Raw genomic sequence first — 15,430 nt, 5'->3', positions numbered from 1 at the left:
ACACACACACACACACCCATGGGCAGGTCGACGGCGGTGCGGGGCTGGGTCCAGACGCCCACGCGCCCACCGCCCGTGGTGTACCATGCCAGGCCGCAGGGCGGCAGCGCGAGGGTGGCCGGCGGCGGCGCGGGGGGGTCGCCCCCCGGCCCTCCCGGCGCGGCGGCGCGGCGCGCCCGCGCGGCGCGCGCGGCGTCCACCAGCGGCGCCAGCGAGTGGAAGGTGAGGAAGCGCGCGCGCGCGCGCGAGTCGGGGATGCTGTACAGCGGGTACCAGGCCACCGCGAACCAGGAGAAGGGGTGCAGGTCGGCCAGCGCCGCGCCCCACACCGCGCTTTCCTCCCGCACGCGCAGCTTGCGCACCTGCTCCCACAGCGGCACGCGCTCCGTCATGTGCCCCTCCGCCGTCCAGGAGAAGCTGGGCGCCGCGCGCGCGGCCCAGCTGTCGGCCGCGCCGGGGTCGGCCATGGCGGCGCCCGGCCTGCCGTGGGGCGGGGCGTCCTCGGGGGCAAAGGTGTGCAGCGCGGAGAGGAAGGGCAGGTAGGCGGCGCTGCAGGGGCCGACGGGCGCGCCCAGGCGCGGCGTGGCCAGGCCAAAGGCGCTGGACTCCTCGTACACCATCCACACGTCCGCCTGTTGAGGGGGTGGGGGTGGGGCTGGGGGTGACTGGGATGGAGAGGGTGCGGAGCGCCTCGACCAGGGTGTGTCACCCCTGTCCATGAACAGGCATCCGGCCCCGGTCCCGGGGAGCATCGGGCATCTGCCCAGGGGCCCGGCCCCGACCTCCCCCTCGACCGCCCGCATGCATGCAGGCACGCTCACCAGGCTGGCGGCGGCCAGCTCGGCGTCGTCGTGGAAGGGGAGCACCGGCGTGGAGCTCTGCAGGAACCTCTCCAGGTCGGGGGCGCCCTCGGGCACGGCGCAGGGGACCCAGGCGCAGGGAGGCGCCAGGCCCTGCGTCCACGAGCCCCGCCGCGCCGGCGCCTGCGTCCACGAGCCCCGCCGCGCCGGCGCCTCCACGCTCGCGCGCCGTCGGTGCGGCGCCGGCAGCGAGCCCATGCTGGCGGCGCGGACGGGGTGTGAGCCGCCCCCGCCGCCGTCCCCGCCACGGTGGGGGAAAGGGATGTGCAGCGCGAGCGGGTTGACGGCGCGGAAGGGCCCCGCTTGGCAGGCCCGCGGGCCCAACCGCCCCGACCTGTGCCCCACATCCAGCAGCGAGTCTGCGGGCCGGGAGGGGCGTAGGGGGAGATGGCAGGGGGGGATTCTGGAGTAGTGGCTGTGAAGCCGTGGCGAGTGCAGGTTTAAGGACAGGGGGCCACGGTGTCCAACACCCATGGCCCCAGGGAGGCTGAGGGAGCGTGGGGAAGTTCCTGAGGGGGCCTGGACACCTCTTTTCAAACACCCCAATGGCCGACAAGGACCTCTTCCCGCCTCTCAACACCCCCCATCACCCCAAGAAACAACCAATCCACCCATCCCTCGCCTGGGCTGCGCATGGATGACTCGCTCATGCTGGTGCTGGGCGAGTCGCTGCCGCTGCAGGAAGGGGGCCGGGCAGGATGGGTTCCCCCCGCCCGCCTGGGGGTGTAGGGCTGCCCCGGCTCCGCCGGGGCAGCCTGAGGCTCGGCCAGCGCGGCACGCCCCCCTTCGCCGGCCCTGGCATGCCGCTCACGCCCGCGCGCTGAGGCGCCGGGGGCCGGGCGCGCAAAGGGCGAGGCGAAGGGCTCCGGCTCTCGCGGGCGCCGCACGCTGGCCAGGGGCGGGCCCGGGGCGGCGGCGGGGGCCCCGGGCCGGCGCCTGGCCGGCTCCGGCCGGCGGCGGGCGCTGCGGGCGGGGCTCTCGCCGCGCAGCGACGCGCCCGACTCCGAGGAGTGCAGGCTGCGGGAGTCGTCGCACGCGGCGTCCGGTGTCCTGAGCCCTGCCTCGGTGGCCAAGGCCTCGGCCTCGGTGAAGGGCACGTGCTTCCACCCATGCGGGCCGGTGTCGCCCTCCTCCTCGCTCGCCTCGGTGGGCGGGGAGGGCAGTGGGTCGCCGGGAGCGCTCAGGTCGCTGGCATGGGAGGCCGCGCTGGTGTAGCTCGAGCCGCTCTGCTGGCGCAGGAGGGCGTCGCAGCGCGCCTCCTGGGGCTGGAGGCCGGGACCGCGTCCGTGTGAATCGCCCGCCAGGGTGCCCTGCGAGCATTCCGCGGCACTGGGGACCTCATCCTGGCAGGCCGCGGTGGTGCCTGGGACACCACTCCCCTCCCCCCCCCTGTACCAGAGGGTCTGCCGCATGTCCTGCGCGGGCGCAGCGTGCGAATTCTATAAGGCACTCGGGGATGGAGTGTGAGCACAGCCTGTGACACATCACTTCCTCCCTGTCAGGATCTTGGAGGATGTCCCTCACCTGCAACCATCCCGTACGACCAGAGGCGGACGCGCTCCGCCACATGGAGCACAGCAGGACCTGCGAGTGGACGGCGACACGCGGTATTGGAACAATGCACTGAGGTCTCCGCAAGCCATGCTACCGCAATGGCCAGCCGACCAGGCGCACGGGGTACACGGGAGGTCGCCGAGCACGAAGCCGCTCACCTCAAGGCTGCGCGTCTTGGACAAAGGGATGCAGTAATGCTCTGGTTCGGTGGGCGCTCCGCGTTCTCAGATGGAGGAATCCGTCCTCAAGAGCTCCGCAGATTCTGCGGCAGCCACCGGTATGCGGGGTTCCCGGAGTTACACGCACCTCCCTCGACCCTGCAACGCGGAGGCTGGGACACAATACACCCCAAACATGTCCAACGCTGATGCTCCTGCCCATCCAGGTCGTCGCTACGCAGAGAATGCACCCACCTGCGGTATCGTTGGCTGCGCCTTCTCCTTCCGTGGCTCAGGCGCTCCAATGTATGGGCGGGGATGCCTGGGGTGCGAGCGAAGCGCGACCCGTACAATCCTTTTGATATATCTGAGGGTGTTAGAGTACACCGAAACAGGGTTTTGCCGCAGCTGCCTTGCCAACTTTCCGACGGGAAGGGTGCTGTCGACTACCGCTCGCAAGAAAACCCCAATGTCAGCGTATATGGCCGCATGCGACGAGGGGGCAGGGAATTAGCGTCGATATGGGCATCTAAATGGCTGTAGGGCGGAGATGCCTTCGATTGCGTCGTTCCTGCTGTGCCTCACAGCAGGTTGGGTGCCGGGGACCTTCCCGTGCGCGACACGTTGCGACCGGTGCCCAGGATCCAGCCAAGAGATTCGAGCGGGGGGGTGGCATCCCCTGGCATGGGGCCGGTTCCGAGACCCCGCACGGTGACAGCCCGAGGCTGATTGGGAGCTGGGTCCGGCTCGCTTCGCGGCGTCGCGTGCCCATGTAACGGGGAGTGGGCGATGTCCGGTCACGCCGAACCCATGCAAGCCCATCCCCCCCCCCAACAGGGCTCATGCCCATTGACAGACCGGGACTGGGTGAGGGATGTGTATGGAACTTTCACGCGAGTACTGATTACCAAACAGAAGAGCGAGGGACGGAGACGGTCAGCCGGCCGTGGCAGGGGCAGGCCTGCTCTGCAGGGGGCTGGCCGGGGAGGCCAGCCTCCAGGCCGCCCCCGCCAGCCGCCCCAGGGTGAGGCCCTTGAGCACGGCCCAGACGCCCAGGATGCCCCAGCCGTACTTTTGCGCAGCGATCAGGCCCAGGGCCACCCCCGCCGAGGTCACCACCATGGTCTTGGACAGCCAGGAGATCTCCTGCGCGCCCAGCAGCGTGCCATCGCACACCGCGGTCACCGCGTCCAGCGGCATGCCCAGGGCCACCAGGGGGAGCACCTGCGTGACGAGGGAGGGAGGACACAGCCTACATGTGTGTGCGTGATGGGGCCTCGCCGCTGGAGCGGGTGGTCGCCGTGGATACAGGGTCTGCCATCATCCGCGGTAGCTTGGGCGCAGCACCCCGACCCAAAGCCCCCACCCACCATCGTGACCAGGCCCTGGACGGCCGGGTCGCTGGTGAAAACGGTGGGCAGCGCCTGCCTGCCCGCCAGCAGGGCCACCGCCAGCAGGGCGCCGATGCCGGCCGCCAGGCGCAGCACGCGCGCTACGATGTCGGACGCGGTCTTCCTGTCGCCCTTGCCCAGGTAGCTTGCCACCAGGGTCTGCGTGCGTGCAGGAGCGTGATCGAATGACGCTCGAACAAAAAGGCAGGCACCACCCCAAGCCAAGGGGCTCAGCGACGCAGCGAGGGAGTGCTGCGGAGTAGTTGTCCCTGTGACCACCCTTCACACCGTGGTCCCATGCCTGGCCCACCTCGCGTCACAAACCCAGTGCAACCCACCTGGGTGGCAATGTCCAGCGATGAAAAGGCCTGGGTGGCGGTGACCCAGAGCGTCCTCAGGATCTCGTGCCCCGCCACGGCAGCTGCCCCGAAGCCGGCGATGGCACGCGTGGCGTACACGAAGGTGCCCATGGCCAGCATCATGCGGGTGGAGAGCAAGACACCCGCCCGCAGGAGGGGCAGGACCTCGGCCAGGTCGGGGGGGCGCAGCAGGTCGCGCGGCCTGCAGGGGGGGGAGAGGGCTCTGGCACTCAGGCAGGGGCGGGGGGGATGAACAGGGCAGGGGCGTGGCAGGGTTTGGGGGGTCTCCTCAGATGGGGAACCGATGATGCCGATCGATGAGGTGATGCCAGGGGCCACAAGAGCGGCTAGGCAGATGCTCGACCATGCAGGGCATGCCGCAGCATGCATGCACCCTGCCGCACTCGACATGCATCGACCAACACCCTTCCCACCTCCCCACCCTCCACCACGAGGCCAGTGATACCAAAGGCCTGGCAGGCCTCGCACCTCAGGTGGCCCTTGCGGATGACCAGGGCCCCGAGCACCGCCACCGTCACCCAGTGGGACAGGGAAGTGGCCAGTCCCGCACCCAGCACGCCCCACCCCGCCCAGTACACCAGCCCAAAGTCCAGGGCGACATGCACGATGTTGCTCAGCAGACCGGCGATGAGGGGGGTCCTGGGGAGGAAGGGGGGAGGGGTGCAGGGCTAAGCTCGGGGCGCAGGCGGAGGACAGGCACTCGACGCTTGGCAGAGGGATGGGCTGAACAAGGCAGGTGGTGGATTTGGGACTGGGACAGACAGCACGGAACCCCCCCGGCCCCTGACCGGCGCTGCATGCCAGAGAACCTCCTCCAGCTCCCACATAAACCTGCTCACCTTGTGTCCTTGAGGCCCCTGAAGACGCCGGCCAGCACGTAGAACATGAGGACGGAGGGCGTGGCCAGGCAGCGCGCTCGGAAGTAGGGCATGCCCACGGCCATGACCTCCGGGCCGGCGCCCATGGCGCGCAGGGCGGCGCCGCCCTGGGTCCAGAGCAGCAGGCTCATGCCCACGCCCAGGACCACCGCCATCCAGAGGCCCTGGGCCGCCACGCGGCTGACCGCCTCCCTGTCATCACGCCCCACCGCAGTCGCGATCCTGTGCAACGGGGGCAGCTAGGGTGAGGACCGGGGACGGCACGCTCTGGCTCGCGTGCATGCTGCTCGCACCACCCTGGCTCGTATGCATGGTCCCTGCCTGGGCGTCGTGGTGAAGAGCAGGAAGTTCCTGCAGCATTGTGGGGAGGAAGGGGTGGCTCGAGGTCAACGAAGACCCCGTTTATCCCGGGAGGGCGTTCGTAAAAACACCAAACAGTGTCCACACTTTTCCTTGAAGACCCGCATCCCAGCCACTGCTCCTCATTCACGAGATCAACACTGCCGCACCATATGAAGAGGCTCAGGTTGAACACCATGCCACTCAGGCCCACTGCTGCAAGGCTGGTGGTGCCCAGGCTCCCGACAATGGCTGAGGGGAGGGGGGGAGGAGGGAGGAGGTGACAAACCACTGCGCTTCGGTGAGGGGCGTCCTTGGGTGCCCGCTACAATTCCAGGGGTGCGAGTCGATTGTATAGGCCCCCTCGTCATTGCATGCTGGCATCATGGCGGCCCGGGGCTCTCAGACTCCCCGCCCAGCCTGCACACCCGTGTCCACGAGGCCCATGAGGGGATCCAGCAGCACCCCCAGGAGGGCCGGCAGCGCGATGGCCATGATCTCGCCATCATGGGGATTGGAGAAGAAGCTTGGAGCGTTTGAGGCGTGGGTTATCTGCAGAGCGCCTCGGCGACGGTTCTGGAGAGCCTGTGGATATCTCTGGTCTGACGGCCATGCCCGTGCGACCTCCCAACCGGGCTGAGATCGGGCGATTCTCGCGCATTGAGGCGGTCGCAGGGAAGCTACAAACACCCCTCGACAGATTCGGTGTCGATGATGTTGCAATGGGCACCCGGCATGACCCTGAAGTGCCTGCACCATGCGGTCCAGAGGCCCGCAGGGTGCAACTGCGGCGGTCCCCCTTGGAGCTGTAAGGCGATTGGAGACTAAAGTTGGACCAATGAGTGCCCTGATAACGAACGAAGGATGAGTTCCATACGCAATGTGTGTGCTGTCTCCATGCTTGAGTCAAAAACATGTTAAGCACCGCTTCCCCTTCTCGGTGGCGCCCGGGCGCGAGGTGAGAGGCAGCCATTCATTACAGGATACGGGCACGGCATCCACAGTCGACCGTCTAGCACTCTGATTAGAGTTTAAAAAAAACATTTTAGTATTTCATTATTGTCCTGCTTGTTACAGCCGGTGTTGATCATCCAGCTCAGATTCACTTCTTCAAACCAAACGACATGACAGACCGCCTTGGCTCATACCCCTGCCGGTGCTTTTTACAGTATAAAAAGCATGATATGCCACAGATTTAATCAACGCAGATTTGCGTCAATTCACATTGGTTGGTGGAGTTGGCCTGCACTAGGGGGTGCACAGGGCACGTGCGCGTCAACCATCGCGGCGGTACCATGCAACAACTGGGCGCCCTCAAAAGATGATAGCCCCAAGAGCGGGGCTCATGCAGCATGCGATGTGGTAAACGTGCCGAGCCGCTCCGTAAACCTATTTCAGAGCATTGGTAGATCCTAGCACGCTTCGCCGCACCAGCACCATGGCCGACCCCTCAAGCTGGGTGCTGCCCGAGAAGTACTCGGACGATCTGCTTGACGAGACGGGCGCGAAGCTCAGCAAGAGGTGAGTGGGACGAACACTCGCTGTCTTCGCCCGGACGCGAGGCTGACCTGCCCTGCTCACCGCATGTGGAAACTGTGTTCAGGAGGAAGTGCCTCACCAGCCAGGCATCCAGCGCCATCCGCACGATTCCCACACAATCCCGATGAGCAGCGAGTGGAAGCGTCGCGTGACTCAGGCGTCCAAGGAGAAGAAGCTGGCAGAGAAGAAGGTGGGCAGCGCAGTGTGCTCCATCGGTGTGCGGGTGACCTCATGTGTGGGGGGCCTCGCAGCTTGGTAAACCTGTGGCCCTGGGGCTGTGACCATCAAGGCTCCTTGACAATGTGCGCAGGCCCAGCAGGCCGCCGCTGCCGCTGCTGCCGCTGCTGCCAAGGCTGACAAGCCGGCAGTGGCCGCTCTGGATGACGACGCCACAGAGGAAACCGATCCCACCAAGTACTTTGAGAATCGGTGCGTGGGTGTTGCTGAATGACAGGGCAGGCCTAGTCATGGGGGGAGTCCTTGAAGATCTGCCTAGGCACCAGCAGCCCGATGCTTGCCCATCAACAGCCTTGCTCACTCATCACCCTCAGGGTCAAGGCTGTGATGGCAGCCAAGGCTCGCGGGGAGAACCCCTACCCCCACAAGTTTGCGACCACCATCCAGCTGCCAGCGTACGTGGCCAAGTACAAGGACCTGGAAGCCGGCGAGCAGCTGACTGACACTGAGGTCCGGCTCGCAGGTAGGCAGCTTCGCGGGAGAGCGGCGGCGACGTCGCCTGGTCTTGTGCGCATGCCTGTGCCCTTGGGGATCATCGATGCAACCGCATGCACACGACCCCACCCGCTTCCCCGCTTCTCCCTCCCAGGCCGAGTGGAGCGCAAGGCGGCATCTGGGGCGAAGCTGGTGTTCATCGACCTCCGGTCGGCCGGCAGCAAGGTGCAGGTCATGTGCGACGCCAGGTGCGCCCGGGGACTCATGGGGTGCTCAATGGAGTGTGAGTCGAGACTTGCTGGCCGGCAGTGTGGTGACAAGGAGCACCTTGGACGCTCGAGATGAAGGACCCGAGGTGGTGGCTGGGCTCCCTCACCCGACCAACCTGCACCTGTCCCATCCCCGGCCCCCTCCCCACCAACCCCCGCCAGGAACTTTGGCGACGCTTTCCAGGGGGCCATGAACGCCGTCAAGCGCGGCGACATTGTCGGCATCGTGGGCTTCCCCGGCAAGTCCAAGCGCGGCGAGCTGTCTATCTTTCCCACCTCCCTCCGAGTCCTCACGCCCTGCCTGCATATGGCACCTGGCACCCGCACCGGCCTCAAGGACCAGGTGGGGGAGCTCGAGGGGTTGGGCGAGGGTTCTGGGTGGGGGGCAGGGACATGTCTCCCAGGGAAAGGTCCCCTGAGCACCCCCCCCTCCCTCAGAGATCGCTCCTGGCAGCGTGCTGTGGGCTGGCGCGTCGTCACCTGCCTGGCCTCCAACCCACGCCAACATCACGCTTTCCTCCCAACCTGCCCCCGCGCTGCGCAGGAGACGCGGTACCGCCAGCGCTACCTGGACCTGATCGCCAACCCCGCCGTGTCAGACATCTTCCGCACGCGGTCGCGCATCATCAGCTACATCCGCCGTTTCTTTGACGACCGCGACTTCCTGGAGGTGGAGACGCCCATGATGGACAAGCTGGCGGGCGGCGCCACCGCCCGGCCCTTCATCACGCACCACAACGATCTCAACATGCAGGTGCGGTGAGGAGGGGGCAGATGGATCAGGACAGGTACTGCAGTGTGGCTGATGCAGGACTGACAGGGCTGACACGCCCTGCCAGCTTGGACACTGAGTTGGTGACACCAGATCCAGAGGTCTTTGTGGTTGCTCTGGGAACAATCGAGCTTGCAAACTTTGTCGCTGGAGCTGCCAGACCCACGAGTCCTGGAACTCTCGGCCCCTTCACCCGCTCCCTCCCGTCCCCAGCTCTACATGCGCATCGCGCCCGAGCTGTACCTGAAGATGCTGGTGGTGGGCGGCATGGAGCGCGTGTACGAGATTGGCAAGCAGTTCAGGAACGAGGGCATCGACCTGACCCACAACCCCGAGTTCACGACCATCGAGACCTACCAGGTGGGATTCAGAGACGGCGGGATTGCGGGGAGCAGGGGTGGGGCCGGAGGGGATGCCGGCTGGAACACCGAGTCATCCGAGTTCTGGCGCCCTCTGGCCCCTGCCGCCTCCGCCATCGCACCCTCGCCCCAGCGCGCCCCCATCCACTCACTTGCTCGTCCACAAGCACACATGCCTGATCTCCTCTCACCCCTGACACACACCAATACCAACCACGGCATGCCCACAGGCCTACGCCGACTACAACGACGTGATGGCCATGACGGAGGAGCTGCTGTCGGGGCTGGCACTGCGGCTGACGGGGTCCTACGTGATCGGCTACCACCCCGATGGCCCCGAGGGGCCCGAGGTACAGATCGACTTTACCCCCCCCTTCCGCCGCATCTCCATGGTGTCCGGGCTGGAGGAGGTACTGGGCGTGAAGATGCCGGCGGACCTGGAGAGCGAGGAGGCGCGTCTCTTCCTCCTGGACCAGTGCCGGCGGCGCGGCGTGGAGTGCCCGCCCCCGCAGTCCACCGCCCGCCTGCTGGACAAGCTGGTGGGGGAGTTCCTGGAGACGGGGTGCACCAACCCCACCTTCATCTGTGACCACCCCCAGATCATGAGCCCCCTGGCCAAGTGGTGGGTGGCGGGCGTTGTTGGTTTCATTGAGGTGGGGGTCCGATGGGTGTCAGGGCCCTGGGGAGTCCGAGTGGGTGGGGAGGGCTGAGCCAAACAGCTTGATCCTGTGATGCGGGGTCGCTGCTGGCGCCGAGCATGCCGCTCAGCGACCATGGGTCGATGGTCAAGAGCACGCAGCCCTCGACGGTCCGGCAGGGCTGGGTGATTTCCATTGCCATCCTCGCCCATCTTCCGCACCCATGCGGTACACCCCCGCCAGACTTCATTCCACTACTCCCCTCTCCTCACCCTCACGACATCTCCCCCCAAACACCCCAACCACAAACCAAAGGCACCGCTCCCTGCCCGGCATGACCGAGCGCTTCGAGCTGTTTGTCAACTGCCGCGAGGTGTGCAACGCCTACACCGAGCTGAACGACCCGCTGCGCCAGCGCGAGCTGTTCGAGCAGCAGGCCGCGGCCAAGGCGGCGGGCGACGACGAGGCCATGTTTGTGGACGAGAACTTCTGCACCGCGCTGGAGTACGGGTTGCCGCCCACCGGCGGCTGGGGCCTGGGCATCGACCGACTCACCATGCTCTTCACCGACACCAACAACATCAAGGAGGTGCTCCTCTTCCCCGCCATGAAGCCGGAGCAGGCGCGGGGGGGGGAGGCCGCCGCCCACAGCACCGCCGAGTCCATGAGCACGGTGGGTTGGTGGTGCGAGGGCTTTGGGGGGAATCGAGGGGCTGGAGAGTGTATTAGGTTGCAGAGGGGGTGAGTGTGTGGAGCTTGGTGATCTGTGCGAGGGATGGAGTGTTTTCGGCTCCACGGCACCCTGAGACAGGCGGGGCATACCTGGCGCTTATATACATCCAGCGACCAGCGTTTGAACGCTTGCACAACCATCCCCGGCGGCCCCACCCTTTCGCAGACAAACTGAGCGCTGAGGGGAAGGCATGCATGCCATGCCATTCGGGTCTGTGGCGTGCAGAAATGGATGTTGCCAGGGTGTTTGCAGGGCCCACATTGTTACAACCAGACGGGCAGAGAGGGGGATTGAACATTCAGGAAAGGAGAGGGGTGAGGGGAAGGGCTGGACTGGGAGTTGCATGTGTTTGGGTGCCTGGTACCGGCAGGAATCTAAGATGCCAGTTGCAAGCGGGGCTGAGGAAGCGGGAGCCGGTGGCGCAGATGATCGGAGCCTGATCCTAGAATATACTCGTTGTATGCCTGCGAGCGACGCTCCACGTCCTCCCGACCATGCCGCGCCAAGGTCCCCACTCAGCCCCGCACGATGGAACGGGCGTGCACCGCCGCTCGCACGATCACGCTTCATCCGCGCACCCACCGTCAAAGTCCTTGAGCCAGGGGTAGGCGTATGCCACCTCCTCCGCGTCCTGCGCATATGGCGTGCCAAACTCCTCCAGCATGGCCGCGCCGTCGACGCAGCGCGCCTTGCGCCGCGGCGCGGGCGTGAAGCGCTGCGCGGCGGCGTACGCCTGCAGCATGTCGCGCGTGTAGAGCAGCAGGTCCTGCATGCGCACCTTGTCGCGCACGAAGGCCTGCCCCGCCGCCGCGATCTGGGTGGGGGTCAGGTTGCTGCCCCAGCGGTACGTCCCGCCTGCAGGTGGGGATTTGGAGAAGGGGGTTTGAGCATGCTTGCTTACATCAGGGGCCGGGGAGGGGCGAGGAAGCCAGGACATGCTGGAGAGCAAGAATGGGAAATCGAGGTGGGGCACCGCCTTCGCCGCCGATGCACGTCGGAGAGTGGTGGCGCACTGCAAAGCATACCGAGCTGCCCGCCTGCCTCTAATCATCCCCTCCCTCCTCTGCTCCCACGACAAAACAACGACACGCACCTCGCTGCAGCTCCACGCTGCGCGCCTCCGCGTCGCCCGCAGACTTGGCCAGCTCCTTCAGGCGCGGCATGGTGGCCCACACCTCCTTAGCCTTGCGCAGCGTGGGCGTGAGCTCGAACTCGGTGGCGGCCTCGGCCTTGCCGGCGCCGCCCTCCCGAGCCAGCAGCGCGTTCATGTCGCGCACCTTTCGCGGGGGGAGGAAAGGAGAGAGGATTGATGGTTAGAATCCTGGGTGTTGCCTTGCACTCGTGCCGGTGGGGCAGCCGGTAGGCACATGTGGAGCTTGGGGTGCTGCTGCAGACGGCACGGCACCCGACGCCTGGTGACAAAACACGACGCGCACGAACGACAGGCCTCACACAAGTGCTGTGCGCCTGAATGTCAGCCACCTGGGCCTGCACGTTTGCCCCCTGTGAGAACAGATTTCCCGGCCCCCCCATCCCTGCCACGAACTCTGCGCATCCACACCACCAGGCCCCTCACCACGTCGACGGCCTGCGCGCACATCTCCGGCACGCGCGCGGGGATCTCCACGTAGTGGGTTCCCGGGACCAGGGCCCGCGCAAACCACTCGTAGTACTTGATGCCCGTGGCCATGACCACCGACCCCCCCGCCAGCTTGTGCCGGATGTTGGACACCCAGGCCAAGGGTTCGATGTGCACCTGGTAGCGGTAGTCGTCAAAGTCCTGCATCACGATGGGCTCCCGGTCCACGTTGAGCAGCGCGGCGTCATCCTCGCGCCCCGAGGCGCGCAGCGCGCGCACGCAGTCCAGGAAGGCGCGGCGCAGCGCGTCGCGGTGCGGGTAGTTGCTGTCCATGGTGCGCCCGCGCCACATGGCCTGCGGCAGCCGCGACGCCAGCGAGACGTTGGCGTACTTTGTGAGCAGCACCGAGGCCTGGGCCGGCCAGCCGTGGGCGGGGTTGCCCCAGGGGTCCATCAGGTAGTCGTACTCGTGCCCGTAGTAGGTGAAGTCGGGGAGGACAAGGTCAGCGTACCCCTCGCTGGTGGTGTAGCCGAACATGGGCACCGGCGTGCGCCCCGCCCCAGGCTCCTGCGCGATGCAGGTGAAGTCGCCCAGCTGCATCACCGCGTCCAGGTCCGGGATCTGCGAGGACGAGGGGTGTGATGTATATGTGGGTGGGTGCGGGCGGGCTGGGTCGTGGCGCAGGGGTGTGCGTTCATACTTCCAGACCCACACCCCACCGACGCCCAGGCCAATGCTCACCCCCTCATTGGCCCCCGCCCCCCAACAAGGAATGCTCACACACGCGGGCCCACACACCTGCCCTGGGAAGAGGCGCAGGACGTCCAGGAGGAGGAGCATGGCGTAGGGCACCCGCCCCTTGGCCGCCACGTGGCCAGGCCCCAGCTGGGCGGGGTACCAACCAAAGCCCCGGGCGGTAACGTGGTAGACATAGAGCTTGCCGGAGATGATCTGGAAACGGAACATGTCGCCATCGCAGATGTCGTACATGTTTTCGGCCTCCTCCAGCATTTCCTGGGTGTGAGAGGAACGATGCGTGGAGGAAAGAGGATCAGGATCAGGGAAAGGGGTGCCCTGCACACCGTCCATCACTGCACGCACAGCTGTAAGCAGCATTATGCCTGTCTAACCCTGGCTCGCAGCCGCAGCACCACGCCACCATGAGTCCTCCCTCACCAGCGTGATGCCGTCCTGCTTCCATGGCAGCATGTCCTTCTCTATCCACTCGTGCATGAACGACTTCGTGTCCTTGAGCTGCAGTGGGGTGTGGGGAGACCGTTCTGGCTCGGACCTGGTTGCTGCCGCGGCAGGCCTGCACCGCCTCAACCCCCCACCCACCACGGATTCCGAGGAGCGTGGACCTAGGGGGAACCGACCCCGCCCCGACAACTCCATGCCCTGCCCTGCTCACCGACTGCGCGTGCTCCTGGATATACTCGCTGTACTGAGATGACACATTGGCATTGAACGAGGCCCCCGACGCGCCAGGGAAGAGGGGACGCAGGTAGGCGTGGCTGTTCTTGGCCACCTGGACGAAGCCCCCAGTCCAGGAGCGGGAGGAGGCATCCGTGTCCTGTCCCTTGCTGTCGACCGCGTGCAGGCGGGGCAGGGGGAAGGGCGGGTGGAAGATGGCGGGTCCAACGAAGCAGAAGAAGAGCACCACCCCTATGACGTTGGCGGTAGTGGCCCGGGGCAGCCAGCCCTCCTCCCGTTGGGTCCTCTTCATTGCAGCAGGATTACAGGCACCAGGCGCTGTGGCACATGGTGGGGGATACAGGGCACAGGGGCTCGGCACAGCGTTCAACTACTCTGGGAATCGACCGGGCGCTTGACGGGCGAACATCGTGGGCCAGCATAGGACGGGCCGAGCGCCAACTGGGCCCCTCGCTGCCGATCACCAGGACGCGCATAGGCATATAATGGTCTGAAGGTACGAATTATCTGATCATTACGGCCTGGATGTAGGTAGGCCGCTCATCCCGGGAATCGGCGGGGGGGGGGGGGGGCGAATTCCGAGCCGGGCTGGGGCTGCGGAGGTGAATCGGTTGGTGTCAACTACCCTGCTTTGACAAAGAGCGGCATTTATATGCCCACCACTTTGCCCACATATCTAGGATGCACCTCAAAGACATCAATTGCCCTCAATCATCACACTGTTGTTCTGAAAGGATTGGTGATGCTGCCTGACAGGTCGGCACTGAGAATGGTCAGCGGCCGATATTGGACAACCGTCTCTCAAGCTACTACACGAAATGATTCTCCTGGTACCCTCCAGGCATCCGGCTACTCCATATCCAGAATCCTCTCCTCATGGGCTCCCTCCGCCCACAGCTGGTAGTCTTTCTCGAGCTGTTTCAGGAATCGAGGGAGAGCCACGTCCAGAACTCGCCCCAGCACAGCATTCCCTGCGGTTGGGGGGTGGTGTACGGCGCCGGTTTCGGATTACATCTCCCTCCCATACTCCCAAGCGCATGCACAGGGCACGTAACACAGGCAGCTTGCCCGCACCTCCTTCAGGTCCATTTCAGACACCGCACCACTCGCCTGTCGCCTGGACGGCGCCTCGGGGTAGCGGGAACCAGCCTGGGAGCTCCAGCGTGACCGTGAGGTCGACGTCGCTGACGAGGACACGAGCCCCCTCCTCCTCGCCCGGTTTCCAACTGACCCGGTTCCTCATCCGGGCAGTGAACCTCTCGTTGGCGGCGCGCACAGTGCGGGAACCCCGCAGCTGCAGTGGGGTCGCCGGGGAAGGCATGTGGAGGCTGGTCGTGCTGCTGGGCTGGGTCCTTTGTTGAACATGCCAGGGGTCACACCCTTCATCAGATGCTTCCCCAGCCGCTAGGATGCAACACTCCCCACCTCGGTCTTCAGAAGGTCCACCGTGGGGCCGGTGGGGCCCACGCTGACGGAGACTGTCAGCACAGGGTGAACCTCGAAGCTGAAGAAGGTGAGGCCCGCCACATGGCAGAGGAAGGTGTCGTCGTCCAGGCGCTCCACAGTTTCGGCATCCAGCACGGAGTATTGGCTGGCAGGCAGGGCCATGTAGTCCGCTGTGGGAGGGGTGGCGGGCTCGTGGCTCGAGGCACGGGCGGCAGACAGAGGGACGGCAGGGCCCGGCTGCCCCTGGACACTCACGCACACAAACACGAGTCACAGCATCAGCTCGTCCCATCGACAATGAACAAAGCAATGCACGGGACCCACCAAGGGGGCGAGAGGACTCTTGGAGGCCATGCGTTGCCACCTTTGCTGCCTTCAGGATGGCTGTGCGCTGTTCCGGAGGAGGAGCGGCTTGACTTTGGTCCTGAT

At 66.0% G+C, this 15,430-nt stretch overlaps 6 protein-coding genes across 6 annotated transcripts in view; 2 read left to right on the top strand and 4 right to left on the bottom strand.

Moving 5' to 3' along the window:
• The window catches only part of F751_4771 (hypothetical protein), a gene marked incomplete at both ends in the record, with an annotated part of 3,492 nt that extends 1,220 nt beyond the window's left edge, over window positions 1-2,272 (bottom strand). The window contains 3 exons of the mRNA XM_011400872.1: window positions 201-398; window positions 822-1,219; window positions 1,441-2,272. Of these exons, the coding sequence (XP_011399174.1) occupies window positions 201-398; window positions 822-1,219; window positions 1,441-2,272 (1,428 nt within the window). The remainder of the gene's footprint in view (window positions 1-200; window positions 399-821; window positions 1,220-1,440) is intronic.
• A 1,236-nt stretch (window positions 2,273-3,508) lies between these two features.
• F751_4770 (MATE efflux family protein 2, chloroplastic) lies at window positions 3,509-6,055 on the bottom strand (the record flags this gene model as incomplete). Its single annotated transcript, XM_011400871.1, has 7 exons — window positions 3,509-3,796; window positions 3,943-4,122; window positions 4,302-4,524; window positions 4,812-4,982; window positions 5,183-5,443; window positions 5,731-5,812; window positions 5,989-6,055. The coding sequence occupies 7 exons, from the start codon at window positions 6,053-6,055 to the stop codon at window positions 3,509-3,511; spliced, it is 1,272 nt and encodes a 423-aa protein (XP_011399173.1).
• Window positions 6,056-6,998: 943 nt separating this feature from the next.
• On the top strand, window positions 6,999-10,554 carry F751_4769 (Lysine-tRNA ligase; the record flags this gene model as incomplete). Its single annotated transcript, XM_011400870.1, has 8 exons — window positions 6,999-7,081; window positions 7,651-7,799; window positions 7,926-8,019; window positions 8,203-8,383; window positions 8,585-8,794; window positions 9,026-9,172; window positions 9,402-9,790; window positions 10,125-10,554. 8 exons carry the CDS (start codon window positions 6,999-7,001, stop codon window positions 10,552-10,554), a joined length of 1,683 nt encoding a protein of 560 aa, XP_011399172.1.
• Window positions 10,555-10,736: 182 nt separating this feature from the next.
• On the top strand, window positions 10,737-10,982 carry F751_4768 (hypothetical protein; the record flags this gene model as incomplete). The annotated part of the gene is made up of 1 exon (XM_011400869.1): window positions 10,737-10,982. The coding sequence occupies one exon, from the start codon at window positions 10,737-10,739 to the stop codon at window positions 10,980-10,982; it is 246 nt and encodes an 81-aa protein (XP_011399171.1).
• A 119-nt stretch (window positions 10,983-11,101) lies between these two features.
• Window positions 11,102-13,847, bottom strand: F751_4767 (hypothetical protein; the record flags this gene model as incomplete). The annotated part of the gene is made up of 7 exons (XM_011400868.1): window positions 11,102-11,397; window positions 11,636-11,819; window positions 12,119-12,370; window positions 12,503-12,742; window positions 12,920-13,135; window positions 13,298-13,375; window positions 13,533-13,847. The coding sequence occupies 7 exons, from the start codon at window positions 13,845-13,847 to the stop codon at window positions 11,102-11,104; spliced, it is 1,581 nt and encodes a 526-aa protein (XP_011399170.1).
• A 557-nt stretch (window positions 13,848-14,404) lies between these two features.
• On the bottom strand, window positions 14,405-15,163 carry F751_4766 (hypothetical protein; the record flags this gene model as incomplete). Its single annotated transcript, XM_011400867.1, has 3 exons — window positions 14,405-14,526; window positions 14,654-14,849; window positions 14,981-15,163. The coding sequence occupies 3 exons, from the start codon at window positions 15,161-15,163 to the stop codon at window positions 14,405-14,407; spliced, it is 501 nt and encodes a 166-aa protein (XP_011399169.1).
• Between the last annotated feature and the right edge of the window lie 267 nt (window positions 15,164-15,430).

This window comes from Auxenochlorella protothecoides (genome assembly GCF_000733215.1).
Source record: "Auxenochlorella protothecoides strain 0710 unplaced genomic scaffold scaffold54, whole genome shotgun sequence".
Lineage (NCBI taxonomy): Eukaryota > Viridiplantae > Chlorophyta > Trebouxiophyceae > Chlorellales > Chlorellaceae > Auxenochlorella > Auxenochlorella protothecoides.
The sequence above is the reverse complement of the archived record's forward strand: the minus strand, read 5'-3'. Positions and strand labels throughout refer to the sequence as shown.